The sequence below is a fragment of the Malus sylvestris genome, chromosome 17 (assembly GCF_916048215.2).
Source record: "Malus sylvestris chromosome 17, drMalSylv7.2, whole genome shotgun sequence".
Taxonomy (NCBI): Eukaryota; Viridiplantae; Streptophyta; class Magnoliopsida; order Rosales; family Rosaceae; genus Malus; species Malus sylvestris.
In genome coordinates this window covers 23,286,802-23,305,643 of record NC_062276.1, presented here as the reverse complement: position 1 = coordinate 23,305,643, position 18,842 = coordinate 23,286,802, and the positions used below count along the sequence as shown (strand labels likewise).

Below are 18,842 nucleotides of genomic sequence, written 5' to 3'. Positions count from 1 at the left end.
ACATTGTCATGTAGTTACATAAAATATGCTTCTATATGCATGCCATGTAATTATACTTATACATAGTCTGTTTCTATATGCATGTCTTGTAGTTTATATAAAATCTGCCCAAATATGCATGCAAAATATGCATGCAATGTAGTTGTAATTATATATAATGTACTTGTATATGCATTGACGGGTATTCATCATCTGCTTCTATATGCATGCCATGTAGTTATATAAAATAAACGCAAACTTCTTATCATATATGTCACTAGACAATATCTAAATAGATAGATATATCTACATCGAATAAGATTCAAATTTCCTATGACGCCAAGCAGAATGCTATCTCCAGGTTTCTCTTCCTGCTTCTCCGAGTTTGTAGTGTAGGTGCTAGGTGTTATATTACCTCATACATTGTCGAAGAAATGTGAAAGGTAAAGGCAAAGTTTTAATTGGAAGCAAGGAAAACAGGATGCAAACGAAAACCTGGAACAAAGGCTAAATAAGTCATCTGACAGTTTAGTAAATAATATGCAATGCAGCAAACGTAAAACATACAAACATGTATTTTTTGCAATAAGCATGCTCGTTTTGTAAATATTTAAGCTCATCCAAGTTAGGAATACTATTTCTTAAGCAGAATGTAAAAAAAAAAAAAAAACATAAAAGTTTATACATTATTTCTACTAAAATACGTAAATTTAAAACTTACCGCCATTTGCTCTAATGCATTATCAACCCAACTCTTCTTTTCATCACGTCGACGACGTGCACTGTGGCGACCCGTCCCGAATAAATATATATTTTCTCCCCGAATGTATGTAAAATGACGTTTATGCCCTTGTGGGCTTGGTGATGTGGATGTACGTAAATAATTTTTAATTATTTTTCTAGCTGACGTAATTAAGTTGTACTCAACATCACGAGAGCATTGATGCGAGTTAGGGCTGAATTGGGTTCATAACGAAAATGTTATGAATAAACGAGTGTGTAATCGGGCTAAGGAAATGGTCCAATCACCATATCTCCTATTTTCTTGTGTCCAATTAGAAGCACTGGTTTGTTTTGATTTAATTGTTAGCCCTAAACCTTATGGCCCAATCAAGGCCCTATTCCTTCTATTTCTGCCCAATCCCGTGACCACATATACACCCATACACACGTGCACACCTTTCTCCCTCCTCTCTTCTCGATCTTTCCTTTTCGTCCGTACAACCAAGTCCTTCAACCTTCAAACACTACAGATCGAACTTGTAAGGACCACCTTTTAGTTCCTTGCAAGCCTACGAACCTAACCATACCAGTTGTTCAAAGGAAGGACGCCGGGAACTCGAGAACTTGCGAGCTTCGACGAGGTACTCTGTTACTCCGACGTGATTGTGGGCATTTCACCAGATTTTAAGGCTCAAAAGGGTCCTAAACGATTCTATGAGGATCCTAGGCTAATTTTGGAGTGGTTAGAACGTCGAAACACTTGGGTTGTCGAGTTTCAAGTTGGGCTGGTTATGTCGAGCCATTTTCCACTGTTTCTCGTGGGTTTTAGGACCTCTAAGAGGTAAGAGCATGTTCTACTCGTTCAGGGCTTCAAATTGATTAAAATTTGTGAAATTTGGTTGAAAAACGAAGGAGATATTCAAGTTTTAAATTTTTCCAGAAACCGGCGACGCAACGGCTACTGGCTCCAGATTCCGGCGAACCATCGGAGAAGGAAGGAGAATATTCCGTCAATTTTGACGGAGTATACTGACGGCATCAGACAAAGTTAACGGTATATGCTCCTATTTAATGGAATATACCCTAACGCCGTTAGAGATTCTATCAGTGTGCCAGGCACGTGCCTGAGCTTGACAGAAGCGTGGGACATCGGAAAATTATTTTAAAAATATGAGGATGCTCGTGGTGTTGAGTAGGCCATGATGGTATATTCAAACACCCCAATTGAGCAACGTATGAGAAGTTATTACACGGTTTTGGTTATGTGCTTAAAATTAATGTTAAAATAGTTGTTTCACATATAGGTGAGACGTTTTCGGAGGACGAGCGTAGCCAGGCGAGACTCGGGGGTTACGACCCTACTACATACTAGTGAGTGGGCTTTTGGTTTTCTATATATACGTATATATGCTTTGCGTTTTCCCCAGAAATTTGTTTTAAATGGATTTACGATTTTAAACGCCATGTCAATTGCATTATGCTTTAGAGTATACATTAGTATAGATATGCATATTGTTGTTTGATGCTCCGGATGCCCAGGTAAGCTTCAAGTGAGTATATATTGATGATAGTAGATGCATTGTTGTGATTATACGTAGAAGCATTTAGAGCTCATTATCCTGCACTGCGGTATTAGTGTTCCCGCCCGTGGTCAGGGCACAGTCTTTCACATGATGTTCACCTCCCGCACCGCACCGCACACTCACCTTGGATCCCAGTTTGGTGCACAACCCTGTCATATAGACCACAATAGGTGGTTCCGACTCGTAGGTGACTCGCAATTTATCTCACAGCCTTCACGTGATCATAGTACTTCAGCGTACTTATTTACACTCAGCCTTGTCTTACAGACCACAATAGGTGGTTACAACTCGTGTGCATGCATATTTGATGAGTTATAGGTTCAGTCGTACATGTCATGTTAGGTGACTCCGGCTGACATATTATTTATATTGATTTATTTCACCTGGCTTACTTATTTTATTGCTGAGATACTTGACATGGCATATACTTGGTTTTCATTACTCTTGAGCATGATTTCTACAAACGTACGTATTACTATTTTATGGGAAACTATAAGGGTTTTACGATGAGGGGTTATTACTCTTGGAAAGAGAAATGGTTTTGAAAAGCTTTGCTTTTGCCCACTCACGTTTTCTGTTTTGCGCCCCTCCAGGTTTTAGGTAGAAGTTCGTGTTGGTGACTTACAAGGATTCTACGACGGTTCTGATAGACTTCAAATAATGTAGGAACTTTCTTTCTTTCATGTCTTGTATAATCAATACTTAGCCTACTGGATTGCACTTAGGTTACCTATGCTCTGATTATGTGTAGCTATACTCTAAACATCTCTACTCGCACTTATTTACTTGTCTAGTGTGAATTAGCTAATTGGTTTTTAAATTACTCACATTTTCATATCACTGTCACTTCCGCACTGCTTATGGCTACGTCACCCTTACGTGACGGCCAACATGTCTCGATTCCGATCGGGGTGTGTCATGCACCATATAAAAATTCTCAATAGAATCAAGCTTTTGATCATGTTTTTTCTCTTAACATTATAATACATCAAATAAGAATAGTTTAATACATATAATCACATCTTGTTTATATTTTAACAGACTAAATAAGAATAAGCCATTTACTTACAACTATGTGTCAGGCGGAGCTCTTTGTGCCGTCGGTGTGATTAATCTTTTACTTCTTGCTATTTATAACATTCATCTCAACAATAATTTGTTATTAACAAAGTAATATATATATCATAAAATTAATATATTGTTTAGAAATAATAATACTTATTATTTTTATCATTGTAATTAACCATAGTCTACCACTGGCCCAGGTCTACAAGGTCATCTCACATGAAACGTTCTGGCATATGCCAACATATGGAGAGTAGTAATTTTCTTTTAATTTGGCCTTGTAATTACGCCACCTAGTAGCCACTTTATTCAACAATTTAAACGAATAATAGGAATATTAAGAATATCTTCTGGTCGCCAATAATTAGTTTAACGAGAAATCTCACTTATTAAGGAAGACGCAAAAAAGAACTTTAAGTTGAATAAATCAACTTACTCTAGAAAATGAGACAATTTAGGGCAATTGAACAAAACACATAGGTGACATTGTTCCAAAAAACTTCTTTGAATATCTACACAACTGCCTTTATATCACGAGGCGTAGAAATATCGACATTACGACCAAGTTGAGTACGACAATTATCGATATCTCGTAAGTACATTGATTAAAACAATGCAGCCTCATGAGTAAGATACCCTATGCAAATGCTTCCTTTGGGGTGATTCTTATTTCTAACATATCTTTTCAATGTTTGTAAGTACCTTGAGTGAAAGTAAGATTTAAATGAGTTTATGAAACATTTAGAATGGGGAAGCAAATTTAATGAAAAAAAATTATTTACCTTTCTTTGTATACATCTAACAATATTGAATTGGTTCTGCAATTGAGCCACATAAGCTAGATGAACGGATAGGTGAACAGTTGTATCAAAGAACGAAATAGGAAGCATTTTCTCCATTTGACAAAGAGCCAATACAATCCTATTTTCCAACTGCTTGAAAGATGCTACAGGTTCTTTTTTACTACATAACCGTCTTAAAATAGCACTCAACTCAAGAAAAATAAGGGTAATAGGTCTCGGTAATACTCTTTGTATCACAAGCCGGAGTAAATGTTGCTTTATAACATGGTCATGACTCTATAACCACATATCTTTCTATCCTTGACATTGACACATCGAAAAATGTTTGATGAATATCCATCAAGAACACGCACATTTGACAACGCTTGACAAAACAACACCTTTTCTTCTCTTGTCATATAAAATATAGGAGGTAAGTATTTCCTATTTCCTTGCCGAATAAGATGAAGGCTCTTCTTATTTTTAAACTTCAAGATCGGCACGAGCTTCAAGTTCATCCTTTATTTTCTTTCCAGCCCCCAACAATGTGGAATTTTTTCGTGAAATACATTTCTCAATGTGCATTAGATCTAAATTATGACGTATCAAACAAATGTTGTCAATATGGTAAAGAACAGAAAATGCTTTTTGATAGGATTTTTACTACTCATGTAAACGGGCTTAAATCTCCTATTTTACTTGTAAGAATCACAAGGTTATTGTAGTATAAACGGATCTTGCAAGGTCGTCTCCACATGGACTATTAAATAATTCGAAACTAATCAGAGTCCATTTAATTATTGTAAAATAGAAGTTGAGGTGATTGATTTTATAACCTAATTAAAATAAAAACGAAATTAATGAATTAAAATAAACAATCTGCAATATTAGAGCTAGAGAGAAGAAAACCGTTTTGGAAGAATAAAATTAAGAAAGCACTAGGGTTCCACCATCACCTCGCAATCCTATGAATTTTTACCAATTACTTACGATCTACACATGCTACTTTGAAGGTTAGATTTTCCTAATTCATATTCTACTTGGAATCTCCAACATAAAACGTATATCTAACATGCAACCCGTCCGGACTTTCGGATCAAATCTGAACATGAAAGACTCATTATGCTTTATGAAAATCCTTTAAAAAACCATGCAATCCTTAAGACGTGATATTCATCCTAAGTGAAATTACAATTATTAATCACAAGAAGCCAGTGTCAATTTCAGGGAACCTTCCAACCAAAATTGCATCAAATTACTTTTCTAAAGATCCTAATGGTGATCAGGCATTAAGACAATTAGATAGTTTTTATCCCGGTGATTAACAATTCAAAGTATGCATGCAATCAATCATAAGCAATTAAATAAAAATCACATATTCATGCTAAGGCTCAAGGTTTCACCCTAGCAAAAGAAATTAGTTCCGCATATTCATAATTGAAATCATAGAAAATATATTCAAGAAAAGGATTGAAAGCACCTTCAAGTAAAAAGTCTTCAAAACCCTAACAATTCTCTCTGTCTCCAAAGTTGCATAAAATAAAGCGTAGCAAAATATGGTAGACGGCCAAGCAATATATCTGCCAAGCCTCCCCCCAAACCCTAGGAAAACTCCAATTCATAAAAAACCAATAAAATAGGAGACATAACCCTAAATTAAATGGTAAAATTCGCCTAAAATCTGAACAGCCACGTTTTGGACCCATAAGCTGCTCCAAAACTGGCCCAATATAGCTGGATTTAATGTTTGGAATATTCTAAACACTTTTCCAGAAGGTCATGAATCCATCCGAGGTCATCTTGGGCTCCAAAAATGCAATTTAAGCCCAAAAACATCATTTTCCAGCACTGCGCACTGCTTCTTTATTTCATCGCCAGAAAATAACCGCTTGGTGGAAAAATCTCAAATTTTGATACGATCAAGCTAAGTGACTCACAAATGTCTTCCAACTGGAATTACTCCAAAATTCGTCCATTTGATCCTGTTTTGCTCCAGAGGAAGTCGAAAGTCCTATATTGAAAATACAATTCAAAGTATCAAAATTCTTCCAAAATATTTACCAAAATATACTAAGATTAGGGTAAAATATATAATATAAAATCTACTCATCAAATACCCCCAAACTTAGCTTTTTGCTTGTCCTCAAGCAAAACAAAAATAAAAAAATAAAAAAATAAAAAAAAACTTAACAAACTAGACAACTAGCTAAAAATAACTAACAAAAATTTTCACTTTCAAAGTTGCAATCCATAGAACATTTTAAAAACTAGAACATCTTTTCAAAAGTTCCAACCAATCCCACCACAGAGTCTAAGCCATTTAGAATCAATTAGAAAATAATTTACAAACTTCCTTTGGTGTAAAGTGAACCAACATAGTTAAGGAAACTCGACTAAAACCCTTACCTCTCGTCCTTCTTTATTTCACACATACTAACATTAAATATAACTATTTTTCTTTTTCTTTTTTTTTCTCTTTTTTTTTCTCATTTATAACAATTTTTTTTTCAGTAACAGTAGTGGTCGTGCAATGTTGGTTCACTTAAGCTTTCGATCCAATCCATGTAGCGAGCTTTAGGTCAATGACTCCCAAACCACTAGGGCTTTAGGGCACTAGGTGTAGAACACCCCTAAGGACTTATTAACCCGAGCTGAAAAGGCTACGAAACCAACTAACCACCCTGCCCCATGCCAAAACTCTACCGTTTGACGCGAGAATCACTGCTGATTAGGCAGGACTTGCCCAGTTACTAGGCAAAACCTCGGGTGAGACAATTATTACTTTTTTCACAATAATAATTGACTTTACTTAAAACAAAAATTAAAAATAAACTTCGACTAAAAGCAAGTGTTTCAATCTCACTCCCCACAAACCATGTTGGTGTGATGTGCAAAGTTCAAAGTATAATTCATGAATTAGTGTCTAAGCAACGATAAATAACAAAGACTCTAATGTGGGATTAATCTTCACCATGTCCATTTGTTCTAATGTTTAAAATAATATGTGGATATTAACTTAAGAAGAATGAAAATTTTAACCTGACACAAAAATTAAAAACCTAAAATGCTATTTCCCACCCCCAAACTTATTGCACACTTTGTCCTCAAGGTGTGGGAAATAAAAGAAAACTAAAAGAACAATAAAATAAAACACAAAAAATAAACAAAACCGATCACTAAAAAGAACCGACAAAACTAAAAGAAGAAAATAAAATGAAAATATAAAATAAAACAAAAATAAAAATGAGAAAAACATCTGGCTTTTGATTGGAAACCAGCATGGCATGTCGACGTTGGGCCTTGACAACCAACCCATGTGGCCGAGTAGACCCACTTAGCAAATCCTGGGCTGGAAGAAGAAACGTGTTGTTTGATAAATGGGTGGCCGAACAAAAAGCCACGAAGAGCCCATTCATTGAGAACCGGCCCACACACTAATTCCATGTACACGGCACATGTGCACCAACATTTGAAACATTGGATTCCCTGCTTTAAAAAGCATGCAGCAGGCATGCAATTGTTTTAAAATAAAAAAAAATGTCAGTCAAGCCAACCACGTGCCAAGTCCATGTGCAAAGCAGGCGTGCACCAAAAACCGAGCACCAGTATGTGGACATGGGAGTCTCTGCGAGTTTTGATGGGGAAAGTAATGGTGTGCAGTGGCCCATGACAAACACCACCAGTGGTCTAGGAAATCCACTTAGCAAATGCTAATTAAATATTGGATTCCCTGCGATAGGAATGGGATGCAGCTGGCATTCTCGAGCACCGAGCTGAACGGTTCTTCTCCCCCTTTAATTCAAACCGAGTCAATTGAACAGGCATAGGAAAAGTACACGTGGCGCGCATCACTACATTAAGCGTCTTAGGATGCCAAAAGAACGGTCAGATCACTCTCACTTTTCTGTAGGCTTGTAAACCGCATGGCTCTTGCATGTCAATAGAGACTAAAAGAAGTCTTTCATTTCGCTCGGCCCCCATTTCATCTTTGCTCTCTATCTGTTCGCTCAGACCCCATATCTCTCTAACATGAAAAATGGTCATCCGCCCCTCACATATTTCTCTCAGTGCTCTCAACCCTCGCAGCCCTTTCATTTCTCAAATCTTCTCTGCCTGCAACTGAACAACGTACCCCCCCCAGCAGTGTTTCAATAGCCCATACGTGGTAGAAATCGGAAAAACTGAAAGCCAAAGGTAAAATCATCCTCCAATCCTTTGGTTTCATTGTCAGACGTATTTGTTTTAGAGAAATGGAACACGGTCTAACACATGCATGTGGTTTTATCTGTGTGAGGACCCCCAATAGTTGCAAATCCGAGACAGACAACACAAGGAAAATACCCCAAGTCGCCATCTCTTCTCAACCAAACCATATTGCTCCCAAGCCTCACGCCATCACGGATTCGAGTTCTAAGCATGCAGATCGAGACCATTTCGCACATGCAACGGTAATCATCTCCCACTTGGTTCAATATACATGTCTCTCAGCTTGCGAAAAATCTCTCAAAGCTATATTGTCGTGATGAGTCTCTGTGCAAGCTTACACGGATGCGTTTCTGTATTAGGTACCCGAGATTGAGAAAGATACTGAAGAGACTAACTCAAAAAAAATTCCCAAACTCACGAATCTGCAAATTTTGAGGTAAAACCTATAACCCTTTTGATGGATTGACGATGATCTGATATTTGAAGAATAACCACTACTGTGACTGAAAAATAACACTCAAATCCAGCGTACAACCGAGAGGCAACAACCTTGAGCTTCCAGTCCAGTGGTCCCTGAAGGCAAAATGAACGACCAATGTCTTGGCCGCATCAAGCCATGAAGGTAAAGATCGCATTCTTCTGCAGTTGCTAAACTCAACATTTACATGTTCAACGACAGTTCATTATAATGCCATATTTAACCTGTATGTACTCATATTTTTGCTCTTTATGTAGGGGTATACGGATCCATGATAGAGCCAAGGAAACAGAAGTAAACACACAAGCTCAACGGATGAAAACAGCACAGGCTGTATGACCCAGATCGGTGCATCTGGGAGGTAAAATTCGAATCCCTGCAAGTGTAGTTGTTGTAGATCTGGTAATAATAGCTGTACTCAGTTCTGTGGTGTATGGATCTGTGATTTAATTGTGCTTCCTCCATGCATCGCAAAATTGAGCTGCAGAAAATTAACTGCTCTAAATTCTGTTTCTGTGCTGGATCTGCAACAATCACCCCCAAACTTGCATCTGTGAATGACTTTATGTTGACTGCTTTAAATTTCCAGCATAGGGTAGATGTGGTTGATGTGAACGTTAGACTTGCTGCTGGGTGCAGGATTCCAGCATAGGACGCGCTTTATTTTTCACGTTCGCAACCTGCAATTAACCAATATGCGTTAAAAAAATTAAAATAAAATTAAATAAACTGGGTAAATAAAATCAACCTGCAATTTTCCATTTTTGAATTTTTTTCGTTTTTTTTTATTATTATTATTTTTTTATTTTTTATTTTTTTTGTTTGTTTGTATTAAAGAGAAAATCAAACGAAAATTAAAATTAGGAAAAAGATTAGAAAAATTGGGTTGCCTCCCAATTAGCGCTTTATTTTAAGTCTGTAGCTAGACGTTGCAGAAGTCCGGTGGCTAGATCACTTGTTCCTTCAGAGTCAAAGACTCGTATGCAGTATCGAACGGTGACTCCACGTATGGTTTCAGCCTGTGACCATTCACCTTGAATGCGTTGTCTTGAGCCTCATTAGTTATTTCAACTGCCCCATGAGAATAGATTTTAGTAACCAAATATGGCCCAGTCCAGCGAGATTTCAATTTCCTTGGAAACAGCTTTAGCCGCGAACTGAATAGCAGAACCTTTTGCCCTGGTTGAAATTTTTTTCGTAAAATTTGACTATCATGAAACGCCTTAGTTCTTTCCTTGTAAATGCGAGAACTTTCATAAACAGCCTGACGAATTTCCTCCAGCTCATTGAGCTGCAATTTACGTTGTTCCCCAACTGAGTCATACGAAAAATTTAACTCTTTAATTGCCCAGTAAGCCTTATGTTCAAGCTCCATAGGTAGATGACATGTTTTCCCATAAACGAGTCGAAATGGTGACATCCCAATAGGAGTCTTATAAGCTGTCATGTAGGCCCACAATGCATCATTTAATTTTGAACTCCAATTTTTACGTGTTGAACCAACTGTTTTCTCCAAAATACGTTTTAATTCTCTGTTTGAAACTTCCACTTGACCAGATGTCTGTGGATGATAAGGTGTAGCCACACGATGATTAATCCCATATTTTGCCAACAAATTAGCAAATGGTTTATTAATAAAATGTTTCCCCCCATCACTAAGAATAACGCGTGGAATTCCAAAACGCGGAAATATCACCCCTTGGAGGAACTTCAGGACCACTGATCCCTGATTAGTTGGTGCTGCAATGGCCTCGACCCACTTAGAAACTTATTCCACAGCAACTAAAATATAGTGGTTCCCATGGAAAGATGGAAATGGTCCTAAGAAATCAATACCCCAAACGTCAAACAATTCAACAATCAAAATACTTTGTTGGGGCATCTTATTCCTTTTGGACTGGTTGCCGACTCTTTGACACCTATCACAAGCCTTGCACAAAATATGTGCATCTTTAAAAAGTGTTGGCCAAAATAACCCACTCTGCAAAATTTTCTCTGCGGTTCTTTTTTGGCCAAAATGTCCCCCGCAAGCAAAATGATGAGCAAACTTTAAAACACTTTCATGTTCGGCTTCAGGAATACACCTGCGAATAATCTGGTCTGGGCAATACTTAAATAGGTATGGTTCATCCCATAAATAATGCTTGACATCAGATAAAAACTTCTTTTTCTACTGAAACGTTAAATCTGAATGCACTACACCTTTAACCAAATAATTAACAATATCAGCAAACCATGGTGTACGGAATTGGACTGCAAATAGTTGTTCATCTGGAAAACTCTCCCTTAATGGTAGGGAATCATCTTCGGAAGCTGTGGGAATAATTAATCTAGATAAATGGTCAGTCACCACATTTTCACTACCCTTTTTATCTCTGATTTCTAAGTCAAACTCTTGCAATAAAAGAATCCAACGAATTAATCGAGGCTTAGCATCTTTTTTAGACAACAAATATTTCAATGCTGCATGATCTGTATAAACAATCACTTTAGCCCCAACTAAATACGAACGAAATTTTTCCAATGCAAAAACAACTGCCAACAATTCTTTCTCGGTGGTTGCATAGTTTAGTTGTGCATCATTGAGGGTTCGACTAGCATAATAAATAACTTGGGGAAGCCTATCTTTCCGCTGTCCAAGAACTGCTCCCACTGCATAATCTGATGCGTCACACATCAATTCAAAATGTAGGCTCCAATTAGGAGCTGCAATAATGGGTGTTGTAGTAAGGAGTGTCTTTAACTTCTTGAAGGCCTCCAAACAAGCCTCATCAAAAACGAAAAGAGCATCCTTAGCCAATAAATTACACAATAGTCGGCTAATCTTGGAAAAATCCTTGATGAACCGTCTGTAAAACCCGGCATGGCCAAGAAAAGATCGAACACTCTTAACAGTTGTTGGTGGTGGCAACTTCTCAATTGCATCAATTTTAGCCTTATCAACTTCAATACCCCTGTTAGAAATCAAGTGACCTAGGACAATTCCTTGCTTAACCATGAAATGACACTTTTCCCAATTTAAAACCAGGTTGGTCTTAATGCACCTTTCAAAAACTAGAGATAAATTCTGCAAACATTGGTCAAAAGAATCCCCAAAAACAGAAAAGTCATCCATAAATACCTCAACTACATGTTCAACTAACCCAGTAAATATGCTCATCATGCAACGCTGAAACGTGGCAGGTGCATTGCACAAACCAAAAGGCAATCTTCTATATGCGAAAGTGCCAAAAGGACAAGTAAAGGTTGTCTTTTCTTGATCCTCAGGGGCAACTGGAATCTGGTTATACCCTGAATAGCCATCCAAGAAACAATAGAAAGCACGACCAGCCAATCTTTCCAACATTTGATCAATGAATGGCAATGGAAAATGATCTTTTCGAGTTCCTGCATTGATCTTTCTATAATCAACACACATACGCCACCCAGTAGTCAAACGAGTAGGCACAAGTTCATTATTATCATTCTTCACAACTGTAATACCAGAACGCTTTGGCACCACTTGAGTTGGACTAATCCACTTACTATCTAAAATGGGATAGATCATCCCAGCATCTAAAAGCTTCATAACTTCATTACGAACAACTTCTTTCATAATTGGATTCAAACGACGTTGAGCATCAATGACAGGCTTTACTCCATCTTCCATCAAAATTTTGTGCATAAAAATTGTAGGGCTGATCCCTTTAATGTCAGCTATAGTCCAGCCAATTGCATCTTGATAACTCCTTAAAATGCGCAACAGTTTATCTTCTTCTGTTGATGATAAATCAACAGCAATAATAACTGGCAGCGAAGAATCTGCACCCAAATAAACATATTTCAAGTGCTCTGGAAGCACCTTTAACTCCAGTTTAGGTGGCTGTACCTTAGAAGGCTGCAACAGCTTTTTGGGTTCCCCCAAACTCTCAAAAACATGCCCCCCAACGTGGGGGTTGAAATGAAACACTTTCCAAAGCCGAAACATACTCAAAAACCTCTTCATCTTCTGTATTTTTCTTCTTAAACCCATGCAACACATTTAACAGTGGATCATATGTCAAACGTGGCATAATTTCAGCATGTAATATGCTGTCAAGCACATCAACACGCATACAGTCTTGCACATCACCTGGCCTTTTAGTAGCTTCAAATAAACTGAACATAACAGATTGATCTTGCACTCGAAGTGTAAGTGTTCTAGCCTCTACATCAATTAACGTTCGAGCAGTTGCCATGAAAGGACGTCCCAAAATAATCGATGTTTGCATATCTTCATCCATATCCAAAATTACAAAATCTGCAGGGAGATAGAGATTATCCACTTTAATAATTAGGTCTTCAATAATTCCCCTAGGATAAGCAACTGATCGGTCCGCAAGTTGTAGAATAACTGATGTAGGCTTGATTTCTCCTTGTCTTAGTCTCTGAAAAACAGAAAAAGGCATTAAATTAATACTAGCACCTAAATCAATTAAAGCACGTTTAAAATGAGAATTTCCAATTGTGCATGAAATTGTAAAACTCCCTGGATCTTGTTTCTTTGGGGGCAACTTGTGAAGCAGAACAGCGCTGCACTATTTTGTAAGAATCACTTTCTCAAAATCAACGAGCTTCTTTTTCTTTGTGCAAACATCCTTCAAAAACTTGACATAAGACAGAATGTTCTTGATGGCATCAATTAACGGTAAATTAATCTGAACCTTAGACAAAGTCTTCATAAAATCTGTCAATTGTTGATCTTTAACTTTAGGCTTCAACCGTTCGGGATAAGGCATAGGTGGCTCATAAACACGATCCACAACAATATCTGCACCATTTTTTGAACTGTTCAAATGTTGTTCAGAATCTTTCAAATTGGCTGAATTTTCAACATTTCCCGAATCTGTTTTTGGCTGTGAAGCCACCCGCGAATTTCGAACACAATTTTCAACTCTATTATCAAAACTTTTGCCAAAACGCAAAACTCTAACTGCCTTGCAATCTGCACCTCCCCTTGGATTTGGTTCGGTTTGGCTAGGAAATGTACCCGGTGCCATTCCAGAAACCTGCAAAGCAATCTGCCCCATCTGTTTTTCCATGTTTTTCACTGTTGCCTGTAGATTTTGAATTTCTTGAGTGGTAGTATTTGCCAATTTTTCAATTGCAACCTCCCAAGTAGCCTTAGGGGCAGCAGGTTGTTGTACCTGCTGTTGAAATTGAGGCCTAGTGTGCTGTTCCTTGTCCCACCTTAGATTAGGATGATCTCTCCAACCTGGGTTGTAGAAATTAGAATACGGGTCATATCGGGGGTGCTGGAAATTGTTAAATGCATTAACCTGCTCTGTTGTAAAATCTGGAGAAACATCTTTATGCGGGCAGTTCATAAAATCGTGAGTTATCATGTTGCAAATGCTGCAGGCAACTTGTAATGGCTGCTGTACATCAACCTGGGAACTTGGTATTCTCTATAATAACATGTCAAATTTTGCATCAAGCATTTTCTCCATTTTTTCAATTTGTGCTGTAACATACGGAGAGCCGTTAGACATCTCAAAAACAGACCTAGATTGTGGCTGCTCAACTGCCCACTGCTGTGTATCTGCTGCCATTTTTTCAAATAACAAACAAGCCTCTTGTGCATTTTTGTCTTTGTACGAACCTCCGCATGAAGCGTTGACAAGAGTTTTTGTAATCATATTCAACCCTCTGAAAAATATGTGCATTTGATTAGTAGTGTTAATACCCGAATGTGGACATTTTCTAATCAACTCTTTAAACCGCTCCCACGCCTCATGAAACTCCTCATTTGGTTTTTGGGCAAAAGATAAAATCTGAGTTCTCATATCAAGAGTCTTAGAAGCCGAATAATACTTGTTTAAAAAATTTTCACTGAGTTGGGCCCAAGTACTAATGCTTCCAGATGGGAGTGTGAGGAGCCATCTCCTTGCTTGATCTTTTAGTGTGTATGGAAATAAACGCAGCTTAATAGATTCGGCTGAAAATCCCCTCACCAAAATGTTTTTGCACCCCATTAAAAATTCTGCAATGTGCATGTTAGGATCATCAGATGATAACCCATGAAACGTAGGTAGAATATTCAACATGTGCTACTTTATTTCAAATGCAGACCCTTCCTCCACTGCCAGATAAGTAATGCAACTTGGTATATTTGTGGTATGGGCTGTCAGTGAATCACCTAGGGGCAGACCTGCCTCTGGAATTATAAATGCCATTTTTTCTTTGCTGTGCAGGTCCCCAGAAAAGAATGATTGCATAAAAGTCTCCTGTAGAGGACGAACCCTCTGCAACGTTTGCTCCCTGCGTTTCCTCCTTAAATTCTGCTTAATTTCTGGATCAAGTGGAATCAATTTCTGCACTGTTGAACGGGTGCTGACCATGCACAGATTTCCGAAATCTGCACTGCTGTACTGTTGTAATATGTAAAAATAAAATAAAAACGAAAATTAATTTTTTTTTTATATGTATGAACATCAATAACTAATTGAAAATCTGAATAGTAGGGATTATTTTAAATAGTCCCCGGCAACGGCGCCATTTTCTTGATATGATTTTTACTACTCATGTGAACGGGCTTAAATCTCCTATTTTACTTGCAAGAATCACAAGGTTATTGTAGTATAAACGGATCTTGCAAGGTCATTTCCATAGGGACTATTAAATAATTCGAAACTAATCAGATTCCATTTAATTATTGTAAAATAGAAGTTGAGGTGATTGATTTTATAACCTAATTAAAATAAAAACGAAATTAATGAATTAAAATAAACAATCTGCAATATTAGAGCTAGAGAGAAGAAAACCGTTTTGGGAGAATAAAATTAAGAAAGCATTAGGGTTCCACCATCACCTTGCAATTCTATGAATTTTTACCAATTACTTACGATCTACACATGCCACTTTGAAGGTTAGATTTTCCTAATTCATATTCTACTTAGAACCTCCAACATAAAACGTATATCTAACATGCAACCCATCCGGACGTTCGGATCAAATCTGAACATGAAATATTCATTATGCTTTATAAAAATCCTTTAAAAAACCATGCAATCCTTAAGACGTAATATTCATCCTAAGTGAAATTACAATTATTAATCACAAGAAGCCAACGTCAATTTCAAGGAACCTTCCGACTAAAATTGCATCAAATTACTTTTCTAAAGATCTTAATGGTGATCAGGCATTAAGACAATTAGATAGTTTTTATCCTGGTGATTAACAATTCAAAGTATGCATGCAATCAATCATAAGCAATTAAATAAAAATCACATATTCATGCTAAGGCTCAAGGTTTCGCCCTAGCAAAAGAAATTAGTTCCGCATATTCATAATTGAAATCATAGAAAATATAATCAAGAAAAGGATTGAAAGCACCTTCAAGTAAAAAGTCTTCAAAACCCTAACAATTCTCTCTGTCTCCAAAGTTGCATAAAATAAAGCGTAGCGAAATATGGTAGACGGCCAAGCAATATATCTGCCAAGCCTCCTCCTAAACCCTAGGAAAACTCCAATTCATAAAAAAACCAATAAAATAGGAGACATAACCCTAAATTAAATGGTAAAATTCGCCTAAAATCTGAACAGCCACGTTTTGGACCCATAAGCATCTCCAAAACTGGCCCAATATAGCTGCATTTAATGTTTGAAATATTCTGAACACTTTTCCAGAAGGCCACGAACCCATTTGAGGTCATCTTGGGCTCCAAAAACGCAATTTAAGCCCAAAAACGTCATTTTCCAGTACTGCACATTGCTTCTTTATTTCATCGCCAGAAAATAACCGCTTGGTGGAAAAATCCCAATTTTTGATACGATCAAGCTAAGTGACTCACGAACGTCCTCGAACTAGAATTACTCCAAAATTCGTCCATTTGGTCCTGTTTTGCTCCAGAGGAAGTCGAAAGTCCTATATTGAAAATACAATTCAAAGTATCAAAATTCTTCCAAAATATTTACCAAAATATACTAAGATTAGGGTAAAATATATAATATAAAATTTACTCATCACTTTTCTTTTTCTATAGATTAGTAGCACGAGTTCTTGATTCTTTTGGGACATTACAATGTTTTCTTTGCCTTTCCCTTGAATTATCGGTTTCGGGGTTGGTGTTTACCCCAAAAGTAAACGTCGAAGTAGACAATTGAGCTAAACACTCAGACCCTGTTGACATCCTTGGTGCTGCATTCCTCTCACAATTGCTATCAAATAATGTTGCCATGTTTCGAAATCTATGCGTAATAGAATTGTAGAGACTATTAAAATCTTTTAAAATTTATCATTTAAAAAAAATCTTTTGAAATCCTTTGAAATCCAAATTGATTACACCCTTATTGTTTTATTTTGTATAAGAAGTAGAATATTTTAATTTTTTTATCATTCTAAATATGTTTTAGGATAATTCTTACTTTACTACCCTACAAGTATCGTGATTTTCAAACTTCATACATTAAATTTTTTTTATCCCAATATCATACCTAAAGTGAGAATTGTGAAACACTTCCGTTAGTTTTCCATGAGAACCTCCATTAACTCGTGATGGGGCACCCACACCAACAATGATTGAGTGCCGTGGACATGTTAAAAAAAAAAAAAAAAATCAAACCCCAATCATCTCTCCAAACAACTATCAAACCCCCAAATCCTAATTCCTACAAAACCCCAACTCCCCTTTTATTATCATCGGCGAAGGACTCGCTAGCCTCTCCTTTGCCACCCACCTCAACTCCTAAAACACCCTTTTCCTCCTCCAGCCTTCGATGCAATCGACGCCCGTGTCCGAACTGACATTGTCGACGGTTCACTCTTGACTGCGGCTTCCAAATCTTCATCACCGCCTACCCTACTCTGAAGCTTAGAAACTTCTCGACTTATAATCCTTGACCTCCAGATATTCTACTTCGGCGCTTGTACATTGTATGGTGGTAGTTTCCACACTGTCGCCAATCCCCTCTGAGGGAACTCTGTCAAGTCCCTCACCTACCCGATCCGATCAATTCCATAATAGAGCTGCTGAGGGGAATCAGATTCTCCGATTCGATCGTCGCCCGATTATTTTAGCTTTTTTTGGATGACGTTTTCTTCGACAAAGAGCTCGAAACGACATCTTCAAGTGTCTTTCCCAATTTTATTTTTAATTTTTAATGTCCACTTGGGGCTTAAATTGACATGTGGCATCCAATCATTGTCCATGTGGGTTCCACATCACGAGTTAAAGACGATTGTCATGGAATATTTAACAGATGTATGAAAGCGTCTCACAATTCTCACTTGGATATATGACACTAGAATAAAAAAAAAAGCTCTTGATGTATGAAAGTTTGAAAACTACAATACTTCAAGTAGTAAAGTGAGAATTGCCATGTGTTTTTAATTGCCGATTCCTACCGATTCCAAATAGAAAAATTTTGAGTTTTCACCTGCAGAATCCCCCACTCGGGCCACCCTGCTTCGTTAGAGCAACTTCACCCTTGGTGGTTGCTCGGGGGATAGGTGAAGGGAAAGGGCCCGAGGGCCGGTGGATAGGGCTCCAGTGTTGGGTAGCCCGAGTGAAGGTGGGAGCCCGAGGGTCAGGCCCGTGGAGGATTGCCAGCCCTGCAGCCCAAGGTAGGTGTGACGTCAGGCTAACACCAAGCCTGGCGTCGGTCCTTTTTTTATTTTTTTTGTGTCAGGCGCATGCCCCTCACTCGCGAGTGGGGGTGCGTCAGTCGACAGCTTTATAGGGCACGAGGCCCGTGCGCTAGTTTCAGCAGGTGATCGTTGGGAAGCCACATGGCTTTCCACGGTCCGTTCGATCTCAATGGCTCTTTAATATGAGCCGTCCGATTTGAAACGGTAATAAAAAAAGACTGATTTAATATCAACCGTTCAATCTGAGACCAACTGTTGATATTAATCTGCTTTATAAATTAAAAAAAAAAGAAAAAATAGTTTTATAATATCTTATCCGAAATTACAAATAGTCGTTTTGGGTAAATGACGCGTGACGCAACGAGAACGATTTAAAATATCTTATCTGAAATTACAAATAAATTTATTTAGTATTATTT

The 18,842-nt window shown here is 37.6% G+C and overlaps 2 protein-coding genes, 1 long non-coding RNA gene and 1 other non-coding gene across 4 annotated transcripts; 2 read left to right on the top strand and 2 right to left on the bottom strand.

Moving 5' to 3' along the window:
* The first annotated feature begins 8,831 nt into the window (after window positions 1-8,831).
* On the top strand, window positions 8,832-9,585 carry LOC126611706 (uncharacterized). The gene is made up of 2 exons (XR_007618927.1): window positions 8,832-8,960; window positions 9,074-9,585. It is a non-coding gene; the product is annotated as an uncharacterized LOC126611706 (long non-coding RNA).
* A 177-nt stretch (window positions 9,586-9,762) lies between these two features.
* On the bottom strand, window positions 9,763-10,191 carry LOC126611892 (uncharacterized). Its single transcript, XM_050280211.1, has one exon. It carries the CDS (start codon window positions 10,189-10,191, stop codon window positions 9,763-9,765), a length of 429 nt encoding a protein of 142 aa, XP_050136168.1.
* Window positions 10,192-12,724: 2,533 nt separating this feature from the next.
* Window positions 12,725-15,175, bottom strand: LOC126611891 (uncharacterized). Its single transcript, XM_050280210.1, has 4 exons — window positions 14,986-15,175; window positions 13,982-14,130; window positions 13,391-13,891; window positions 12,725-13,222 (listed from the first exon to the last, which is right to left on the bottom strand). The coding sequence occupies exons 1-4, from the start codon at window positions 15,173-15,175 to the stop codon at window positions 12,725-12,727; spliced, it is 1,338 nt and encodes a 445-aa protein (XP_050136167.1).
* Window positions 14,519-14,623, top strand: LOC126612705 (small nucleolar RNA R71). Its single transcript, XR_007619272.1, has one exon. It is a non-coding gene; the product is annotated as a small nucleolar RNA R71 (small nucleolar RNA).
* Window positions 15,176-18,842: the final 3,667 nt, after the last annotated feature.